At 44.9% G+C, this 16678-nt stretch overlaps 1 protein-coding gene across 3 annotated transcripts in view; it reads right to left on the reverse strand.

Annotated features, from left to right (window-relative positions):
- KALRN (kalirin RhoGEF kinase) overlaps positions 1–10524 on the reverse strand; it is a 450273-nt gene extending 439749 nt beyond the window's left edge. For 2 of the 3 annotated variants that reach the window (XM_042877574.1, XM_042877573.1), the window contains exon 1: positions 10352–10509. In XM_042877574.1, coding sequence (XP_042733508.1) covers positions 10352–10424 — 73 coding nt within the window. In that variant the 5' untranslated portion in view covers positions 10425–10509. Of the gene's footprint in view, positions 1–10351 lie in introns of all 3 variants that reach the window. The other variant, XM_042877581.1, reaches the window with a different exon arrangement.
- Between the last annotated feature and the right edge of the window lie 6154 nt (positions 10525–16678).

A 16678-nucleotide genomic window follows, 5' to 3' on the forward strand; every position in this document is an offset into this window, starting at 1 on the left:
GGTTTAATAAGACTTCCCCATTCTACACAAACACTGTCACTACCCAAGTGTTCTGAAATGTTTTACTAAATCTGTTTACTAAATCCGTACAATTATCTCTATTATCTGTGCTGTTATCTCTACTGCTACGTGACACCAAGGAGTGGTGAGGACAGCTCAGGCAGGCAATGTAACTGCTGGTCATCCTGCACATCTCCAGCATTGTTTGACTTCCCAGGCAGAAGCTGTGGGAAGCTGTCATTTGAGCACCTCAGTGGGAACCCACCAGTCCCTGGTTTTGAACTACTGCATGCGACCACCAGAAGTCTCAGGCAAAAACACTGCAATGGAGCTGAAGCTGAATCAAGCACTGAAACCAATTCCAATCACAGCAAGCAGGGCCAAGCTGCCAGTTACACCTTCCTGCACAGCTCAGTGATGTAGACACGCAGGTTTGTTTTCCCTGATTTTTAAATCTTTTCCCATGATAAGGACTTGTAGGCTGAGAAGCACTGTTACAGATTTTCATTACCACGCAAATCAGTTTTAATTGATCTGAACCCATCTAGCCCATCAGGTTTTTCCTCTGCTCAGTATTAGCACCAGAGATGTTTTAAACCAGCATCAGCAACTTCCTCCAGGCCCCCAAATAGTTAAAGACCATTTCTTTAGGAAATTGATAAATAACCTGCAGAAGCAGACAGATAACAGAGCAGCAGGAACCTGTGTGAGATAGCTGCCCTATTTCACACCCCAGCTAACTTTCAAGCAGGATTGAGCTGAACTGGAGCAAGCTGCTAACCAGAGGATCACACACCATGGATCTGAGTCCTTGAAGCTCACAAGATCATTGCTATTCACCCGGCAGGCCTGCCTGGCTCCTTCGTACTAAATTTATCTGAATGCCTCAAACTGACTCTATTAGCATCATTCCTGAACTCTGCTTCAACACAGAAAAGCAGAGCAGGAAAGTTAAATTGCTGTGAACACAGTGGCAGTCAGATCCAAGGAAACTGGCTCTTCATGACATTTTTTCTGTGAACAAGAGGCATTAAATGTGAAGCAAGAGGATTTGGGCTCAGTGTCCCTACTTCATAGGCAAATCTCTGCAGCATCAAAGCAAGGCAGGCATTGGGTACAATCACAACTGAAAGATCCCAGTGTGACAAAAGCAGTCTTAGATGGTGAGGGGAATTTCCTGCTGGAGAAAACCCTGCTGGTTTTCCTATACTGTGCAGTACCTCATATGGCCACCTTCCTTATTGTGAGCATGGCACATGTGCAGGCACAGCTTGTTACCTCCTTTAGCTATGCATGCTGCCAGAATCTGATGGCATTTTCCTGATGTCTGAAATCCTACCTTGAGCTTTCCACCCTGAAAGCTATATCCAGCTCTAATCAAACCTCTTATTGTCTCATTTCTGTGATTTCCTTTGGCTTCTGACCTTCCCCACACTGACATCACCATTTCCCTTCCACATAGGATGCAAGCCGTGGCTGCTTTCCCAGCAAAGTGCCTTCCAGCTCTGCTCTGAAGCACTCTGCTGGAAAACCTCATTGCTTCCTTCCATGTATTTCAGGCTTCCCTACAGTTTTCTTATTTCTTCCCCCCCTCATTGCATTGCTCTCAGCCATTCCCTGTGCTCCACATCCAGCGTCAAATTCCCTGATGCCAAGGGCTTGTCCTTCAGACACATTCAAAAGCAGAGCAAAGTGAAAGACAGTCTTTGGTTAAATGAATTCCCAATCCACTCCACAGCTTCTATTGTAAGTACTTCATGGCAGAGACCATCTTTTTGTTCACGTAGCATCCGTTTCAGAAGGAACTAATCAGCAACCGAGACAATAACAGAAATAAACACCAGTAGAGAACCATCATAACATGATGACAATATTATAGGGCCCAAAAGAGATTAGTCCTATAGAAAGATTCAGTACTACTACAATTCTTCCAGTGGTCTCCTGGCCCTGGAGCCTCAGGAGCTGCATAGACTGACAGGTTCAGCCTAAAGGGCCTGCTGAAGCCAGCAGCAACCAGCTGAAACTCTGCATCTGGAATTTCCACTAAACCTGTCCTGTGGGAAAAGACAGTAGTAAACAGTAGAAGAGAAACACAGTCCAGACGTTTCCACAGAAAGTAAATCTGCTACCACAGAGTACTGCATATTTCTTGTTAGCTATTATTTTTAACCTCTTGCAGATTTATTTTTACTACAATTTAAATGTATCTGTTATATGCCATAACATTAGTATTACGAGACATGGTAAAATACTGAAATATCCTAGGCACTTGATGGTATTTTACAAAACAGGGCGTTAAAGCCGGTGAGGACTGCGGATCACCACAGCAGCCACCAAAGCAATGACCCTGTTACAGCTTTGTTTCCTAAACCCTCTTAATGAACAACAGAAAAATTACCCAAAATTATGGAATTAGTCCCAAAGCTGTTGTGTATTTCCTTGCCATTAAATTAGGAGTGAGAAAAAGGAATTACTTACAACCAAAAAGAAGAAGATGATCTGTGCTGCTACCAGGGTGTAGGTAGGCATGAGCCTTCAGCTCCCATAGCCCCCACAGACCTCATGCCAAGAGGACATGAATTTAACATGAAAGCTACCTGGGATTGACACATACCTTGAGGACTTCCATTCCATTTTTTATTAAGCTGTTTAAAATAAGTGAAAGTTTGTCAGAATAAGTGTCTCAAGATTTGGCTGTACAGCATGTTCTCTATTAAGTCTAATATAACACATTTAATACATAACTTATGTCGTCATTAATCAACTTTTCAATGATGCAAAACTGGTGGTTTATTCTCAATCAGGCAAACGACTGCAGAGTTTCTTCCCATCCTTTTGAAAAACGCTGCCACAAAGCTTTGTTTTCAGCTTGGATGCTGTTTGGCACAACAGTTTGATATTTACTTAAAAGATCAGTGAAAAACATGCACAGCTAATTTTCCTAAGTGCCATGCCAGTGTCTCTGGGGGCTGTGTGTTTGCCCACCTTCATGTACAGTAATATGATTTGCCCCCAGCTAATAAAGCATGCCTCATGTTTGCTAAGGCAAAGAGGATAGTTAGTGTCCCCCTTCTTATATATTCAGATGATAAAGAACATTTTAAAAATAAGTGCATACATATATACATTGTATATATATATATATATATACACACACACACACACAGACATATATATGTATTTTTTTTTAACCGTGTGAGATATAAGCTGATAATCCCTGCAGACCTCCTTTTTTCTTCCTCATTGCCCTGTGGTTTATCATGTCCAATTAGCCATCTGCCATGCCTGCCCTGCCACACAAAGCGGCCGCTCTCCTCCCCGCAGCCCAGCAGCAGGCCATTGTCCTGACTGACAGACATGCAGACACCTTTGTCCCCATCAGCCACTGGCTCCCGACATGGACTGCTGGTAGCAATGAGAGCACCCAGGTACACTCTGGAAGCCAGGAACTACGCCAGCAGCACCAATATCATCAGAGAGCCTTCAGAAGGCTCTTTTTGCAGCATATATTCTAATTTCAGGTAATAAACCAGCCAAAGCCATCTTCCAGTCCTCATACCCCACTGCAGCAGGACATGCTGCCATTGCTGCCTTACCCAGCACTCGCCTTTCAAAGGAAGGTTCACAATCCCAAGGAGAATGCAGTATCTTTGAGTGAAATCTTCCCTTCTAATGATTTTTATTTTGAAGATAAAGCGTATCTTCTACTTCAGCAGAGCTTATTATACACAGAAATCAGAGTTTAAAAACCTGAAAGCTCAAGTAAGTCTACATGGGTACCATTTACACAACAAGGTTAATTTAATTTCTCTTCCAAACAACATTCACTCACCCTTTTTCCCAAGACCACATCACTTACAGAAATGACCAGAGCAGCTGGCCTGCCAGTCACTGAGATCTTAAATTGAAGATCATTTCCTCTTATTATTCTCAGCAAAGCATGATGTGACCTTACACTAAAAACTACAGTCTGCCTAATTATGGTAGTTTTGTTCCATCAGTGAAACTGCAGTGCTGGTTCAGATAGTTAAGGTTACAAAAAGGAATTTATTTTCAGTCTTAGAGACAATTTGTTGCCCTGAAGTGGGAACATGACAAATTACACCCATGTACCTCAGTCATTGTACTGTGTAATATTTGAAGACAGTCGTAGGTTTTAGTTACAAAGCCACACAATGTTGATAAGAGAGAAAGAACGCCAGTAAGACAATTTATTCTAGGCAGCAGCTAATGAAAGTGAGCAAATAAAAATGAACATTTCTATCTAAAAGCAGAAACAGAATTAGCTCCTAAGCCTTTGATTAGGAAACAGGAATTATTTAACCTTCAATTTTTACATGGTGTTTCACACCCCAGTACAGAACATACCCAATTTGAATATATCAGTTTTACTCTTTAGTGTATCATTCAAAATATAATAAATGAAAAGTGGCTGAAACTGATGTTATTCCTCAGCAGTCACACACGTAACTTTTACAATGACTTACAGCAGAGAACAATCCTTCTCCTGAGTTCAAGCACTAAACTCATTCTGAGCCAGATCTGAAATGCAATATGAAAATGTAAATATTTTGCTGAAATATTACTCCATCCTCAGTCCAAAATGCAGTGAATCCTATTTCAACAAGCTGCAACCCACACCTTGCACAGGTGACTGACTTGAACCCAGATTTATGACTGCTGCTGCAGTGCCAGGGCCAAGTTCTCGTTTCTGGCTATGTCAGTGAAAATTCCCAAACAATTCCTCTGAAGTCCTCTGGATCTGTGTGACAGTAACACAGTCTGTCAAAGAGATGAGTGGAAAAAAGAGACTCACAATATCATGACTTTTCTTTCACAGCCCTCTGCATTGTAGTGTTCTCCAATCAGACAATTCTATTGGACTTCTGTTTGCCTTCTCTCTTCATACTCCTCTTTCTTTTGCAACACATATCATAATATTCACTGTTATTCTCACCAGAGTTGCTATGCAAAACTCCCCCAGTGCCGCAGGTCTTTCAGTTAAACACAGGGCATGTGTGCCACACAAGCCTGTAAAACAGGGGTTGTTTATCCAGAGAAATAATAAAAGCAGAACAGCAATCCAAATCAAACAAAAGCACAAATACCTCTAAGTTGTTTCACAACTTACTTTAGGTTTCAGTCGTAAAACGTACAGCACTATGGGTTTATAAGGCCTAATACTCCATAAGCATTTCCTTTGATGCAACTATGAAGTACTTAAAAATACCTCTGAGTACAGCACGGCACACATCGCCATGGAGCAATAAAGCAGCTCTACATCCATAACCAAACTTCCTAGAGACCATAAGGTCACAGCAGCTGGAACAACAAAATACTTCATCCTGAGCCTTGCAGAAGCCCAGAACACCTGTCTGGCTGCAGGGGTCCCCAGAGGGCTCTTAACATGGAGAGGTGTGTTTGGAGAGGGGGAATCCACAAAAAAATATATAAAATAAATCCAAGTTTCTCCAAATTTCAGCCCTCGTGTTTTCTGATTGTGAGAGTTGACACAACGTGGGGGTTGGCACAGAGGGAAGCAGCAATAGTTACATTTTCCGCTTTGATAAAAAGACTTTGGGATAGCACTTTGCTCTTTTGGAGCTTTGCCCTAAAGTCAGGTGAAAGCAGTGGGCCCTCCCCCACTCAATAACACCTGCAGGTGCCACATCAAATGTACCCGCAGCACCTGTGAACTTTACTGGTGTCTGTGCTCCAGTCTTAGTTGCACTACTTTACCCTGCTTTGAGAATCAAGGGCTGTGAGGCTCACTATTTCCCAGCTCTGAACAGAAGCGAGGTATAACGAGCCTTTTCCACTGGAAGCAACTCCATTCAATAATTAACATCAAACAGAACAAATATCTTCCTGCTGGACTATAACACAATGCACTCTCAGCCACAAGCAGCACATCACAACTTACTATCAGGTGGCAACCCCAATACCTTGTTCATATACCTGAGCAAGGAAGAAGGAAGGAGAGTAAAGAAACACTCCTCTGAACACCTTTTCTGAACTAAATCCCTGATTTAAATCACTCCCTTCCAGGATCAGACAACACAGATCCTTCCCCATTTGTCACAGACCCCCCAGGTCAGCAGATTCTGCTCCATTTGTGATCAGAACCTGCAGGGCCAGGGGGTAAGATGATAGCTGCTCCTGCCAGGACCCATTGATTCGCCCACATCTCTTTTGCTGCATCTAGATGCAAAATCCCTGCCAGTTCCTGGGGTAGCAGAGCTCCCCTAGGAGCCCCGCAGAGCAGCAGGGCAGAGCCATACAGCCCAACATGCTGACAGGGATTTGGGAGGATGTGGGTCCACACATGAAATGACACAACTGTCCTCTTGCCCACATCAGTCACAAGAAAAAAAAAGAAAATAGGAAAAGAAAGGAGCAAATCTCATATTCCTGACAGAGTCGGAGGTCAGAGCCTCCAGAGAGCAGTGGGAATTTTAATTAACAGCATCACCTCCAAGAATATTGGAGCATCACCTCCAAGAATATTGGAGCTTTCCAAATGGTGAGTACAATTTGACTGTATACCAGAGCATCCTTTTATCAACGCACATCACCAGATCTCATGAATTATAAAGTCTCAAGGTGAGGAAGCCATGCGTCACCCAAACACTTCATCCCAGTGACAACTAGACTGCATCAGTTCATCTGCTCTGTGAGGAGACACTTGATTCCATCAACCTCGAGGAACACTTCTGTGCAGACATCACTTCAAGCACACCTATTGATCACACAGCCTGGACACTGGCCATCATTTTTAAGTTATTTAGTAGTGGAGTTACCAGTCACTTGTGCGCAAAAGAACAATGCTGGAAGTCTAACAGGCTGGTGGAAGGCTGAAAACAAATGGAATAATTCATCTCAGGCAAAGGAGATGGAGTAGTATCAATTTTCAGCTCACCCACAGGAAGTATCAATGACAGATTGGGCATCTTCACATCAGATGTAATCAATGTTATACTTAAATGCCAGAAAAAGTAATTTAGAAAACGGTACTGCTAGCAGACAGTAAATATTGATGATTAACCCTTCAGTAATCAGTAGCTCGCTAAGTTGTTCTGACAATGACCTCTATAAATCTTTAATACATTGGAAAAGGATTTTCTTATATGCTGGATCTCTGCTTCCAAACCACACTGCAGAAATTCCTGCAGCTTAGGCACAAAGACAAAGCTTTCCCCCCATGTCTATAACCAAAGAATGTCTGCCATTTGTACAGATACAAAGAGACCTACTTTATGTTTGAAACAACAGATATTTGGATTCAGTTCTGTGCAACATGAAATTCTCAGTCACATTTAATATAGACAGCTGAGAGCTCTAGAGAACTTGCTCATATTTCATTATCTGTCACCAAAATAGACATAAGAAACTTAGTAAGATATATCTAGGCACAGATTTAGTTTCTTACTCAAACATGAGCTCAAACAGAAGTGATAGACTCAGTGCAGAAATTGCTGCTTTGATCCAGCAGCCTCTGTTATCCTGGAAATCTGAGCTGGAGGTTGCAATCCTCATTTCTGCCCTTAAGGTCCCTCTGCCTGGTGTAATGTATCCCAGTTACATAGGAGCAATTCTCTAAAAGACAGAATTCCTCCTTGCAGATATGCGATGGTAAAAATTAGACTAGTCCTTTGTGTCTCTAGGAATGCTTAACTACATTTCAGCATCAACCACACAAGTGTTAAATCCATGCTTCTCTTGAAGTCATTCCTACCTCTCACCCATACATGCTCCAGAACAGATCTGCCTTTATTATCCTGCGTTAATTCCCTCACTTTTATGTTCCACATACAGTTCAGAGACATGCTGTTTCTAGCATGTTAGAATCACTAAGGGACCTCACTGTCCAGTTTTGGGTGCTGCTGGTGCAACACTTGACCACAGCGCCATTGCCAGCAGCAGCCCTGCTGGTCCCAGGCAGAAATTGATCCTCCTGGCTCCAGCACAGACTGTCTGCTTGCTAAAAGCCTCCAAGTGAGATGTTAGCCTATTGGAGTTCATTTTTTCACTGAAAGCAATGAGTTCGTGCTTTGCCGTGTATTAGCAGCGAATTCAGGAAGAGTTTATGCTGGTGAAACAGCTACTCTTTAAACCACGTAGGTTCATATTTTATTTGCTGCGGATGACTAAAGGCACGAAAGACACCATGGTTATGCTTGACAAATCCAGAATACAAGTCAGCACACAAGAAGAAAAAGAAAAATGCTCACACAGAGTAAAAAAGACTGCTGAGCTTATGCAAGTCTTTGCAGTTATGACAAACCAGACTCCATCTCCCTCCCAGTCCTTGTTCAGTCACTGATGGGGAAAAGAGGAACAGAAGAGTCAGCAGCATCTGTCCGCAGCTTCCCTCTGAAGCCCCTCAGTTTCTGATCTCCTGCCACCCAGCGAGACCAAGCCCAGCTCCAGCACAGCCTCAAGAAGCAAACAGTACACCAACAGTGCAGAAAACCAACGTGAGCCACGCCTACTATCATTTGCTTTCTCCCCATTTCTCAGTGGGTTGCCTGGTCATTGTAACGCCTGACAACCAAAATGAGTTACTAAGATTTTGCCATGTCACCTTTTGCATGCAAAATGCTACATTAGCAGTACAGAAACAAGAATTCTGTGAGCTCCTTCACCAAAGCTTTTCAAATTAGACAAGCCAACCAACAGGAACGGTCTATACATACATGCTTTGGCACAAGGACTTGGCATCCCCTCCAAACCCCTATTTCTGTGGTTTTGTTTCCTCCAGAAACATCAAGAGACCAAAGCAGGCAGCAGCATATCTGTGGATCTACAGGTGAAATTGCTGGTGGAGAAGGCAAAGTGGAAGAAATGCCTCAGCACACAATTCTCTGTGTCTATTCCTCATTTCAGAAATGCTTTTTTCATACAAGCTAGACAGACCTGGCTCTCTCCAAATTCAATTCTGTTAACATGCTTACACTGAGGAGGCAGTGTCACAGGGAAATGAATTAACTTGAAGCAAGAAGGGGAGAAAAGGTGAGGAGACCCTTAAAAAGAAAGTCAACACAATTTTTCTTTTGTTTCTTGTGTTTTTTGGTTTTCTAAAACAAGTCTTTAGTTGCCCACAAACGCTGATGTTGTGGAGGCTTGGGAAATGAGCTTGTAACCAGGTGAGCTATCAACAGGCAAATACCTATGACTTAATGGCTTGTGGATCACAAGATACATACAGCCAGACCTGGTTACAGCTATCCCCTAGACCAAAGGCTTTTCACACAGATGGGGCACGCAGGGAGCTGCTGCAGCATTCAGGATTTAACTACTTTAAAGTTTTGGTGATTACATAATTGTTCAGGTGGTTTTGTTGTTGTTGTTGTTTTTTGTAACTGGATCTCAAATCACTCTGTAGCTAATGAGCAGGTAGATGGAAGAAAACAGCTGAAAAGCAAAGTCTTGACAAACAGCTGTGCCAATAAGTGTCAGCCTTCACCCCCCAAGGGTCAATCCCCTTATGAAACAAGCACTTAATCCTTTACAATTTTTAATTAAAAATCTACCAAGGATCCTGTAATACTTTCTCGAGATTCTGATTCTGTCGGGGGAGTGCTGACCACAAGTTGTTTCAGTAGAGGTGTTGATCCTGTGTAAACCCGTGTTTCAAAGCTGAGGGCTACCACACCACGAGTGAGCGACGCAGCACGTCCCCATCGCCCAGAGCATTTAACTAATCGCTGCATCACTAACGAAGGCCCCCTCCCTGCTCCGCCGCAGCCCAGCGACCCTTCTGCTCCACTTCAGCATCCTCTGAAAGCGAAGGGCGGAACGCACTCTCACATATCCTTGAAACATTTGGCGAGCTCAGCATCCCCGGGGAGCAACGGGCGAGCTCTGCCCGAGGCTCCCTCGCCGTAGTCGTCCACCCGAGGGCGGCAGGAGGGATCCGAGCCATGCCGGGCAGACGGCCGGCTCCGCGTTCCCGAAACGGCCGGTTCCCGGGTGGCTGCCGTCGCTCGGGGCTAAGCCCAGCCCTGGGGCTCCGTTACGCGGCTCGCTTCGAGCATCCCCGCGGAGCTTTTGTGCCTGCCGGGGGCGGGAGCCCAGCCGGTCCCCTCCCGCCCTGGCCAGTGGTAGGAGGGCAGCCCCGTGCGGCGGCTCCGCAGTAGCAGCATCCTCCCGGGGGCGGGAGAGGGCCCGGGCAAGCCGAGACGAGAGATCTGCGGCGGACAAAGCAAAAAGAAGGGCGGGGAACCCCCCTCACATCAACCCCCCGAGGCTCCGTAGCCGCCGGTGCCCGCAACGCCGCCAGCCCACATCCCGCGGCAGAGGCAGGGCCCGGCGCTTGCCCCGGCCCCTTCCTCCCCCGCGGCTCCTCTACCTGTTCGGAAGAAAGCATCCACCTCCGAGTCGGGGACAGCGCCTTCCTCCGCCGCCCCTTCGGTGGGATTCATGGCTGGGGAAGAGAAGGCGGCGAGCCCGGCGGCTGGTAATATCCAGTGAGTTAGGGAGGAGGAGAGCCGAGACAGAGAGAAAAAGAGGGAGGGAGTGAAAAGAAAAGGGAGGGAGGGATGGAGGCGCGTTTAGCAGCGAGCCCAGCCGAGCGCCGCCCGGCTCATCATCCCTTCCGCGCTGCCTGCGGGGCGGCTGCCCCGGGGCTGGGCTGAGCTGCGCTGCCCGCAGGCTGCGCTAGGCTGGGCTGGGCTGCCCGGGGCGGGGTGCCGAGCCCCGACGCCGCCGGCCCCCTCCCCTCCGCCCGCTATTGTTCCGCTCCGTGCTCCCCCCCCCGCCGCCGCCGCCGCGCTGCCCCTCGCCGCGCTGCCAACCCGGCCCGGCCCCCGGCAGCCGCCCCCGCTGCTTCCCTACCGGCGCTTCCTGAGCCGGGCCGGGCGCGGAGCCCGCAGGGGCAGCCTCTCCGCGGGGCGCGGTCGCTCCGCGCAGCAGCGCGCACCGGGCCGGCTGGGGCGGACACAGGTGCGGGCTCGGACGCCCCAGATGGAGCCTTGTTTTGTTGTTGTTGTTGTTATTATAGCCTGCCCCTGTGCGCTCCGCAGCCATATGTCTGTGCATCACGCTGCCATGTCTCCCCTCGGATGAATAACCGCGGGGTACGGCATGCGGCTGTCAGCTGGGCAGGTAGTCGGGGACTCAAAGTAATCGCTAGGATGGCTATAGGGAAACTCTCCCTTTATTTTTTTTCTTCCTCCCTCCTTACTCTTCACGGGCTGTGAGCACAATGGCTTTGGAAATGATCAGTGAAACTGCATGCTGTTGCAGGTACACCTCTATGTTTTACTCTTTACAATCCCAGAGGGCTGTAGGGTAGAGAGCAAAAAAGGAGTTTGAAGAAGCACCATCCTGCTCCCAGCTCAGACATTGATTCAGCTATTTAAATGATTCTATTTCTCTGCTGTAGCTCCAGTATTTGTGATTTGGGACAACAATTGTTGTCTCAGAAGGAGCACTATGAGGAACGCCTGTTTGCACTCCGTTAGCAGCTGTGTTAAACATTATTCCCTAAGCCCAGCTATCAAGATTTCAAGCACAGATAGACAGAAAGACAGGTATTTGCCATTTGGGCACTTTCCTTTCTTCTCCCATCCACCTATTTGAAGTCTCACCAGCTTCTCATTCCCCAGCAATCATGCAACAGCATCAAAACCTGCAGCCTGCTTAGCGAGCAGTGCTGCCGTTCCATCAATTCAAAGCACCACTGTATAGCAGAGGTTTACTTGCACACCCCACAGGTCATCTGTTACCTCTGCCACAAGTAAGAGGGAACAGCTGGTGGAGCTGGCACCCCCTGGGATGTGTTCCACTTAAATAACCCATCTTTGCTGCAAAACACTGTCTTCTATCTGAAGACAAAGAGTCCCCCTTTGCCAGCAGCAGGTCCCAACATCCCCAGAACCCTCCTGTCCCCATAGGGATTTTGTCCAGTAGCTGCTCCTTTGTCAGTGATGTTTAAAGAAACTCTGTAGGTGCATGAGAAGAAGCAAGCTGTACACAAGGGCAAAACATCTCTGGGTCACCCCAGAGGGACTGGTTGGAACGCAGCACAAAAGCTACGCGTCAGGCTGGAGTGTCTCCAGACAAAAAAATACTCGTAACAGGAGAAATCTCAGAATCAATTGGCTGTGAGTGACACTGCTTGGATCAGATCTCCCCCTGTCTGCAGGTTAGAAGCTGAGGCTGGCGGAACATCCCAGAGAATTTCAGACTATGGGTTTCCTTCATCTCATCTCTTCCCAATAGAGGGTAGCAGAAGGCTGGGTTTGGATGTGTGCCCACTGATGCATTGTACTTGATAAAAGGGCCAAAACTTTCCCTAGAGAAACAAGTATTGAAATGGCATTGACCAGGCAGGCTGAGCACAGGCCTCCCAGTTGCATCTTCTCTGGCCTTACTAACTGGAATTGAAACAGAACTGAAAAGCAGACTGTACTGCAGGCCTGGGGGATACAGAAACAGGAGCAAGCACTCTGTAGTGTTCTAGCATATAATTTCCCTCTAGTTGCTTTATTCCTCCCCTGACCTACTGCCCATTTCCCAAGCCAAACTCCAGCTGCTTTTAAGCACAGCTTTTTACCTTTTTATGCTTACAGATAAAAAGGGTCATTTCACACCTAGCTGCAGAAAACATCAACACAGTCCATTTTTCAAGCATCAGACTTCTACAGTGAGCACTCACCCTTTCTTTCTCCCACACCACACTGCAGAAAAGCCTTACCTCAAGGTCTAAACAAACAGCATCATTTTAAGTCCCATCTCAAGACCCCATCACCAAATATTCACAACACGTGGCCTTGTCCCCAAACTCTTAATGCTGACAGATGCATAAGCACGAGCTACAACCTTGATAGCTGGGAGGAACTGTTTGGTACAATGTGGCGGGGTTTAGAGTCAAGGTGTTCCTCCTCCAGGAGCATCCTTAGCAGCTAGACAGGAGTTACGCACAGCAGGGAAGGTTTGGCATCATCCAGCAAAGGAAATTAATGATATAAATGACAGAAAAATGTATATTCCCCATTCATTATGAACCATGCAGGCATGACCTGTGATGTCAACTGAAGAAATTGTAGAGGGTGCAAAAAACATTCTTATCTGCATAACCCACAACCAAACACATTAGAAAATGTTGAGGGATGGAGAGGAGTTTGTTTAATTGACCTACCATCCTGATAACTACACAGATTCCTTGTTAATGATTAAACCAGTTACAGCACTTATATTTAATCATACAATTTTGTTTCTGCAAACAGTTTGTTGTTTTTTGGTGTTTTTTTTTTTTTTTCATAGAGAATAATTAGAACAAGAATGACCCCAGTTCTCTCACATGCTTTGAAACAAATGGGAATTTCTACTTTTTAAAGAATAAATCGGTTGCAGTGTTTGGGTTTTTTGCATCCAGTTTCACTAAAGTAAATCAGGACCAAGCCATGCATTTTTTATTGCTATCTTTTGTAGTAGGCACAGCATGTTTGTACTTCTATGCTTGCAGCTCCACTGGCCAGGATAGCCTTGCACTATATATTCACTATTTTCAGAGTATTATCATTGAAGCAACAGTGCTGCATCCACACTTTGTGCACACCTTTTGTAGCACATGGCAATGCAGCACAGGGAACACACATACCTGTAAGTTTTGGTGCAAACCCAGACATCAAGTGAGCTACTATTTTCATTAACATTGTGAGCAGAGCAAGGCTGTCACTGTAAAATATCAACAACCAGGAGCCACCATGACTTCAAGTCTCAGAAGCACGTTCATGATTTTTGTTATTCAAAGAAGCTGTTAAATATAGAATGAAATTCTTTCTGCAGTGTATACTTCACTGTTTAGATACAATGCTGAAGGCACCTCCAGTTTCCTTGCAATATGAAACAAAAAAACACACTACCCTGTAGGGTTACATAAGCCAAAACTTATGACTTCCATTAATAGACACTGCTTTAATCTTTTGCATAGCTCTGCTTGAGAAATGTCTCAATCCACACTGAACAACAAGTTTACTAGGTAAGAATATTCTTATTTGTGATGACCCTTAAAGCTGCTCAAATAGCAGAAACTATCACAAAGGCATTTGGTTTAAATCCTCTACTACAGTCAAGTTTTGCAACAGGACAACTATAGATGGCACCTAAGATAAAGCAGATTTAGCTAGACCCCACAAGCAAGTTAATTACAGGATAGGAGGGGAAAGTATTTGAGCAAGAAATCAATCAAATTTGTTTTTCCAAGACATTGGATCCAAGGGAGAAGAAATATGTTCGAAGGCTGTAAGACAGCTGTACTGCTGGGAACAGCAGCAAGAGAAAGCACATGCAGTGTGGGTGTCCCACACAAAGGATTGGTCAAACAGTGTTTCACACAGTACATGTGTTCTCATTCCTGAGTTCCTGTTCAGAAAGAGACAGGAGAAAAACCATCCTGCCAGGCTCAGCAGATAAGCTGCAGTCTGCAAGATGCTGCAGAGACTGTTAGATGTGCAGAAAGTCCCTCCCTTTCAGTGTCCCAGCACTGTATAAATACAAAGTGTTAATGGGTAGGATCAAAGAGAAACCTGAACAGCAGAGTAGGAAAATGTAAGTCTTAAAAGCACCTAAGGCTGCCTCATTAATAAGTTATTTGCAGCTACATACTGGGGTATGTGAGAAAAATTTCTCACACCCAGAGACCTGTTCAGCCCTGTGTTTCAGTATTAGAGTTGAAATTACTATGCTCCTAAATTGGGCTGAATCTGGGGTTGGGAGGGGGAGTTCCCATTCATATTCCAGCCTACCAGGAATGTTGCGAGGGAAAACTCACAAGCACCCAGAAGCACCGCGTGCAGAGAAGCCTGTAGGGCAGCATGGAGGAGCATGAGGCATGCTTCATATTGTTAGACTCAAGCACCCACATATATGCCAAAGATTATTTCTGTGCACACCAGGGTTGGCTTTGCAGCACTCACAGACACATTTACACCTGACAGTTAGCTTGACCCTTTGCTCTGATGTGGAACAGCTGTATGAGCAAGAAAAGAGCAAGCTCTAATCCCACACCAAAGTGCTTGTTCCAGCATCATCCCTGCTACTGTTATCCTCCAGAACAGAAGCGGGAACGTCTATGGAGTTGCCACCTAATCTCCCACTTCCAGACACCACCAGTTTCCCTGAGCTTGCGCAGAAAGCAGAACATTAATCACTCCTCTCCAGAAACACTACCCCATCTAGAACAGTGATGGCAATTAGTAAGACAATTTTAGAACTAAATAATAGCTTTAGCACTGTGGCAGTGCAAAGGTTTGCCGGTATTAGCAGACAAACAAATGTGCTTCTTCCATAAAGCACAAAAGTGCATTTGCCTCTCTGGCCATAAAAGCTTAAGCTGAATGCGGAGCAACAGAACAACTGATGTGTCTGAGAAGTGTGCAGGTCTTTCTCTGAGTTTCCAGATAGGAATCTGGAAAGAGTTGGCAGTGACTGAAAAGCCTTTTTTCCCCAATAGCTGTTTTGTTACAGTTGGTAAATGAATTGCTTGTTTTTATTAACTACTGCAAAAAAAACCATCTAATTACAAAGGTGGTACTCTTCAACCATTTGCTACAGAAGGACAAGAGAAGCTTGCATTGACCAGGTCTATGCTCTGTTTTTATGTACACAAAGAACTTCAGTCTTCAGCACTATTAAGCTGGTACATTTTGTTCTAACGAAATTTCCTGCAAACTTTTCATCTCAACTTTGCAGTTTGGTCAGATTCTTAATGATACCGATAAGTACTGATTTACCAGGAGCTTCTAAACTCCTTGCAACCTCCTAGGCAAGCTCTGCCCATTGCAGAAAGAGTTACAGAGCTAGACCAGAAAAAGGAAGTATTAAATATTGCAGTGTTTTAGGAAGAATTTTAAATGCACATAGCAGCTATTCAGAAAACCAATTTTAAGGTGAAGCATGCATTAAAATTAAACAGTGACTACTTCTTTATTACCACAAGCATTCATTTCAGAGCATTTGTAGGATACTGATTTCACACATGGCTGGACATAAATACTAACCTGCTTTCCATTTCACCAGTACAAATTAGTGTGAGAAAGAAAAGTTTCTCCCTGTTGTTGTGCATGCAAAAACTTAAACAATGTGAGCTCAGTTTAGTTTCTATTAGAAGTTAAAAAATAAATGATTGAATCTGAGACTAGACCTTTCCATTGAATCAGGTGGTGTCATCACTGACATCCCACTATAATCCTGTGGCCTAGCTTACTACAAACTGCTCTATAAAGCCCTCATACATCTTGCCAGCAATCCATACAGACCCTCCATCAGGAGGCAGCATCCTGCTCAGCACCACGCAGTGTTTGTAGCACTGAACAATTAGTTGGTGACATTCCCAATACCAGGCCGCACCCTGAATTGCACACATAAGTAAGGCTTCTAATCAAATGAGAGCTTGTTTTGTGTCATTTTTTAAAGATGAACATCACAGTATTGTTTTGTTTTATATTTAGATAAGTCTTATCTACAGACGGCCGTGTGAGTAACTGTCACAAGATTTCCCTCAGTTGTAACTTTTTTTTTAAAACAACTAATGTTACTGAAAGCTGCAATTAGTAAATTACTGAGGCCCACTGATGCACTGCACTTATTTCACTTTTTACACCCACTACTCCAAGCGCCTGCTTGTTTGGTTTTTTTTTTTCATTGAATCTCATGGGCAGTAATAACACTT

Source organism: Lagopus leucura, unplaced genomic scaffold (assembly GCF_019238085.1).
Source record: "Lagopus leucura isolate 7727_CA_CO unplaced genomic scaffold, USGS_WTPT01 Super-Scaffold_100019, whole genome shotgun sequence".
Lineage (NCBI taxonomy): Eukaryota > Metazoa > Chordata > Aves > Galliformes > Phasianidae > Lagopus > Lagopus leucura.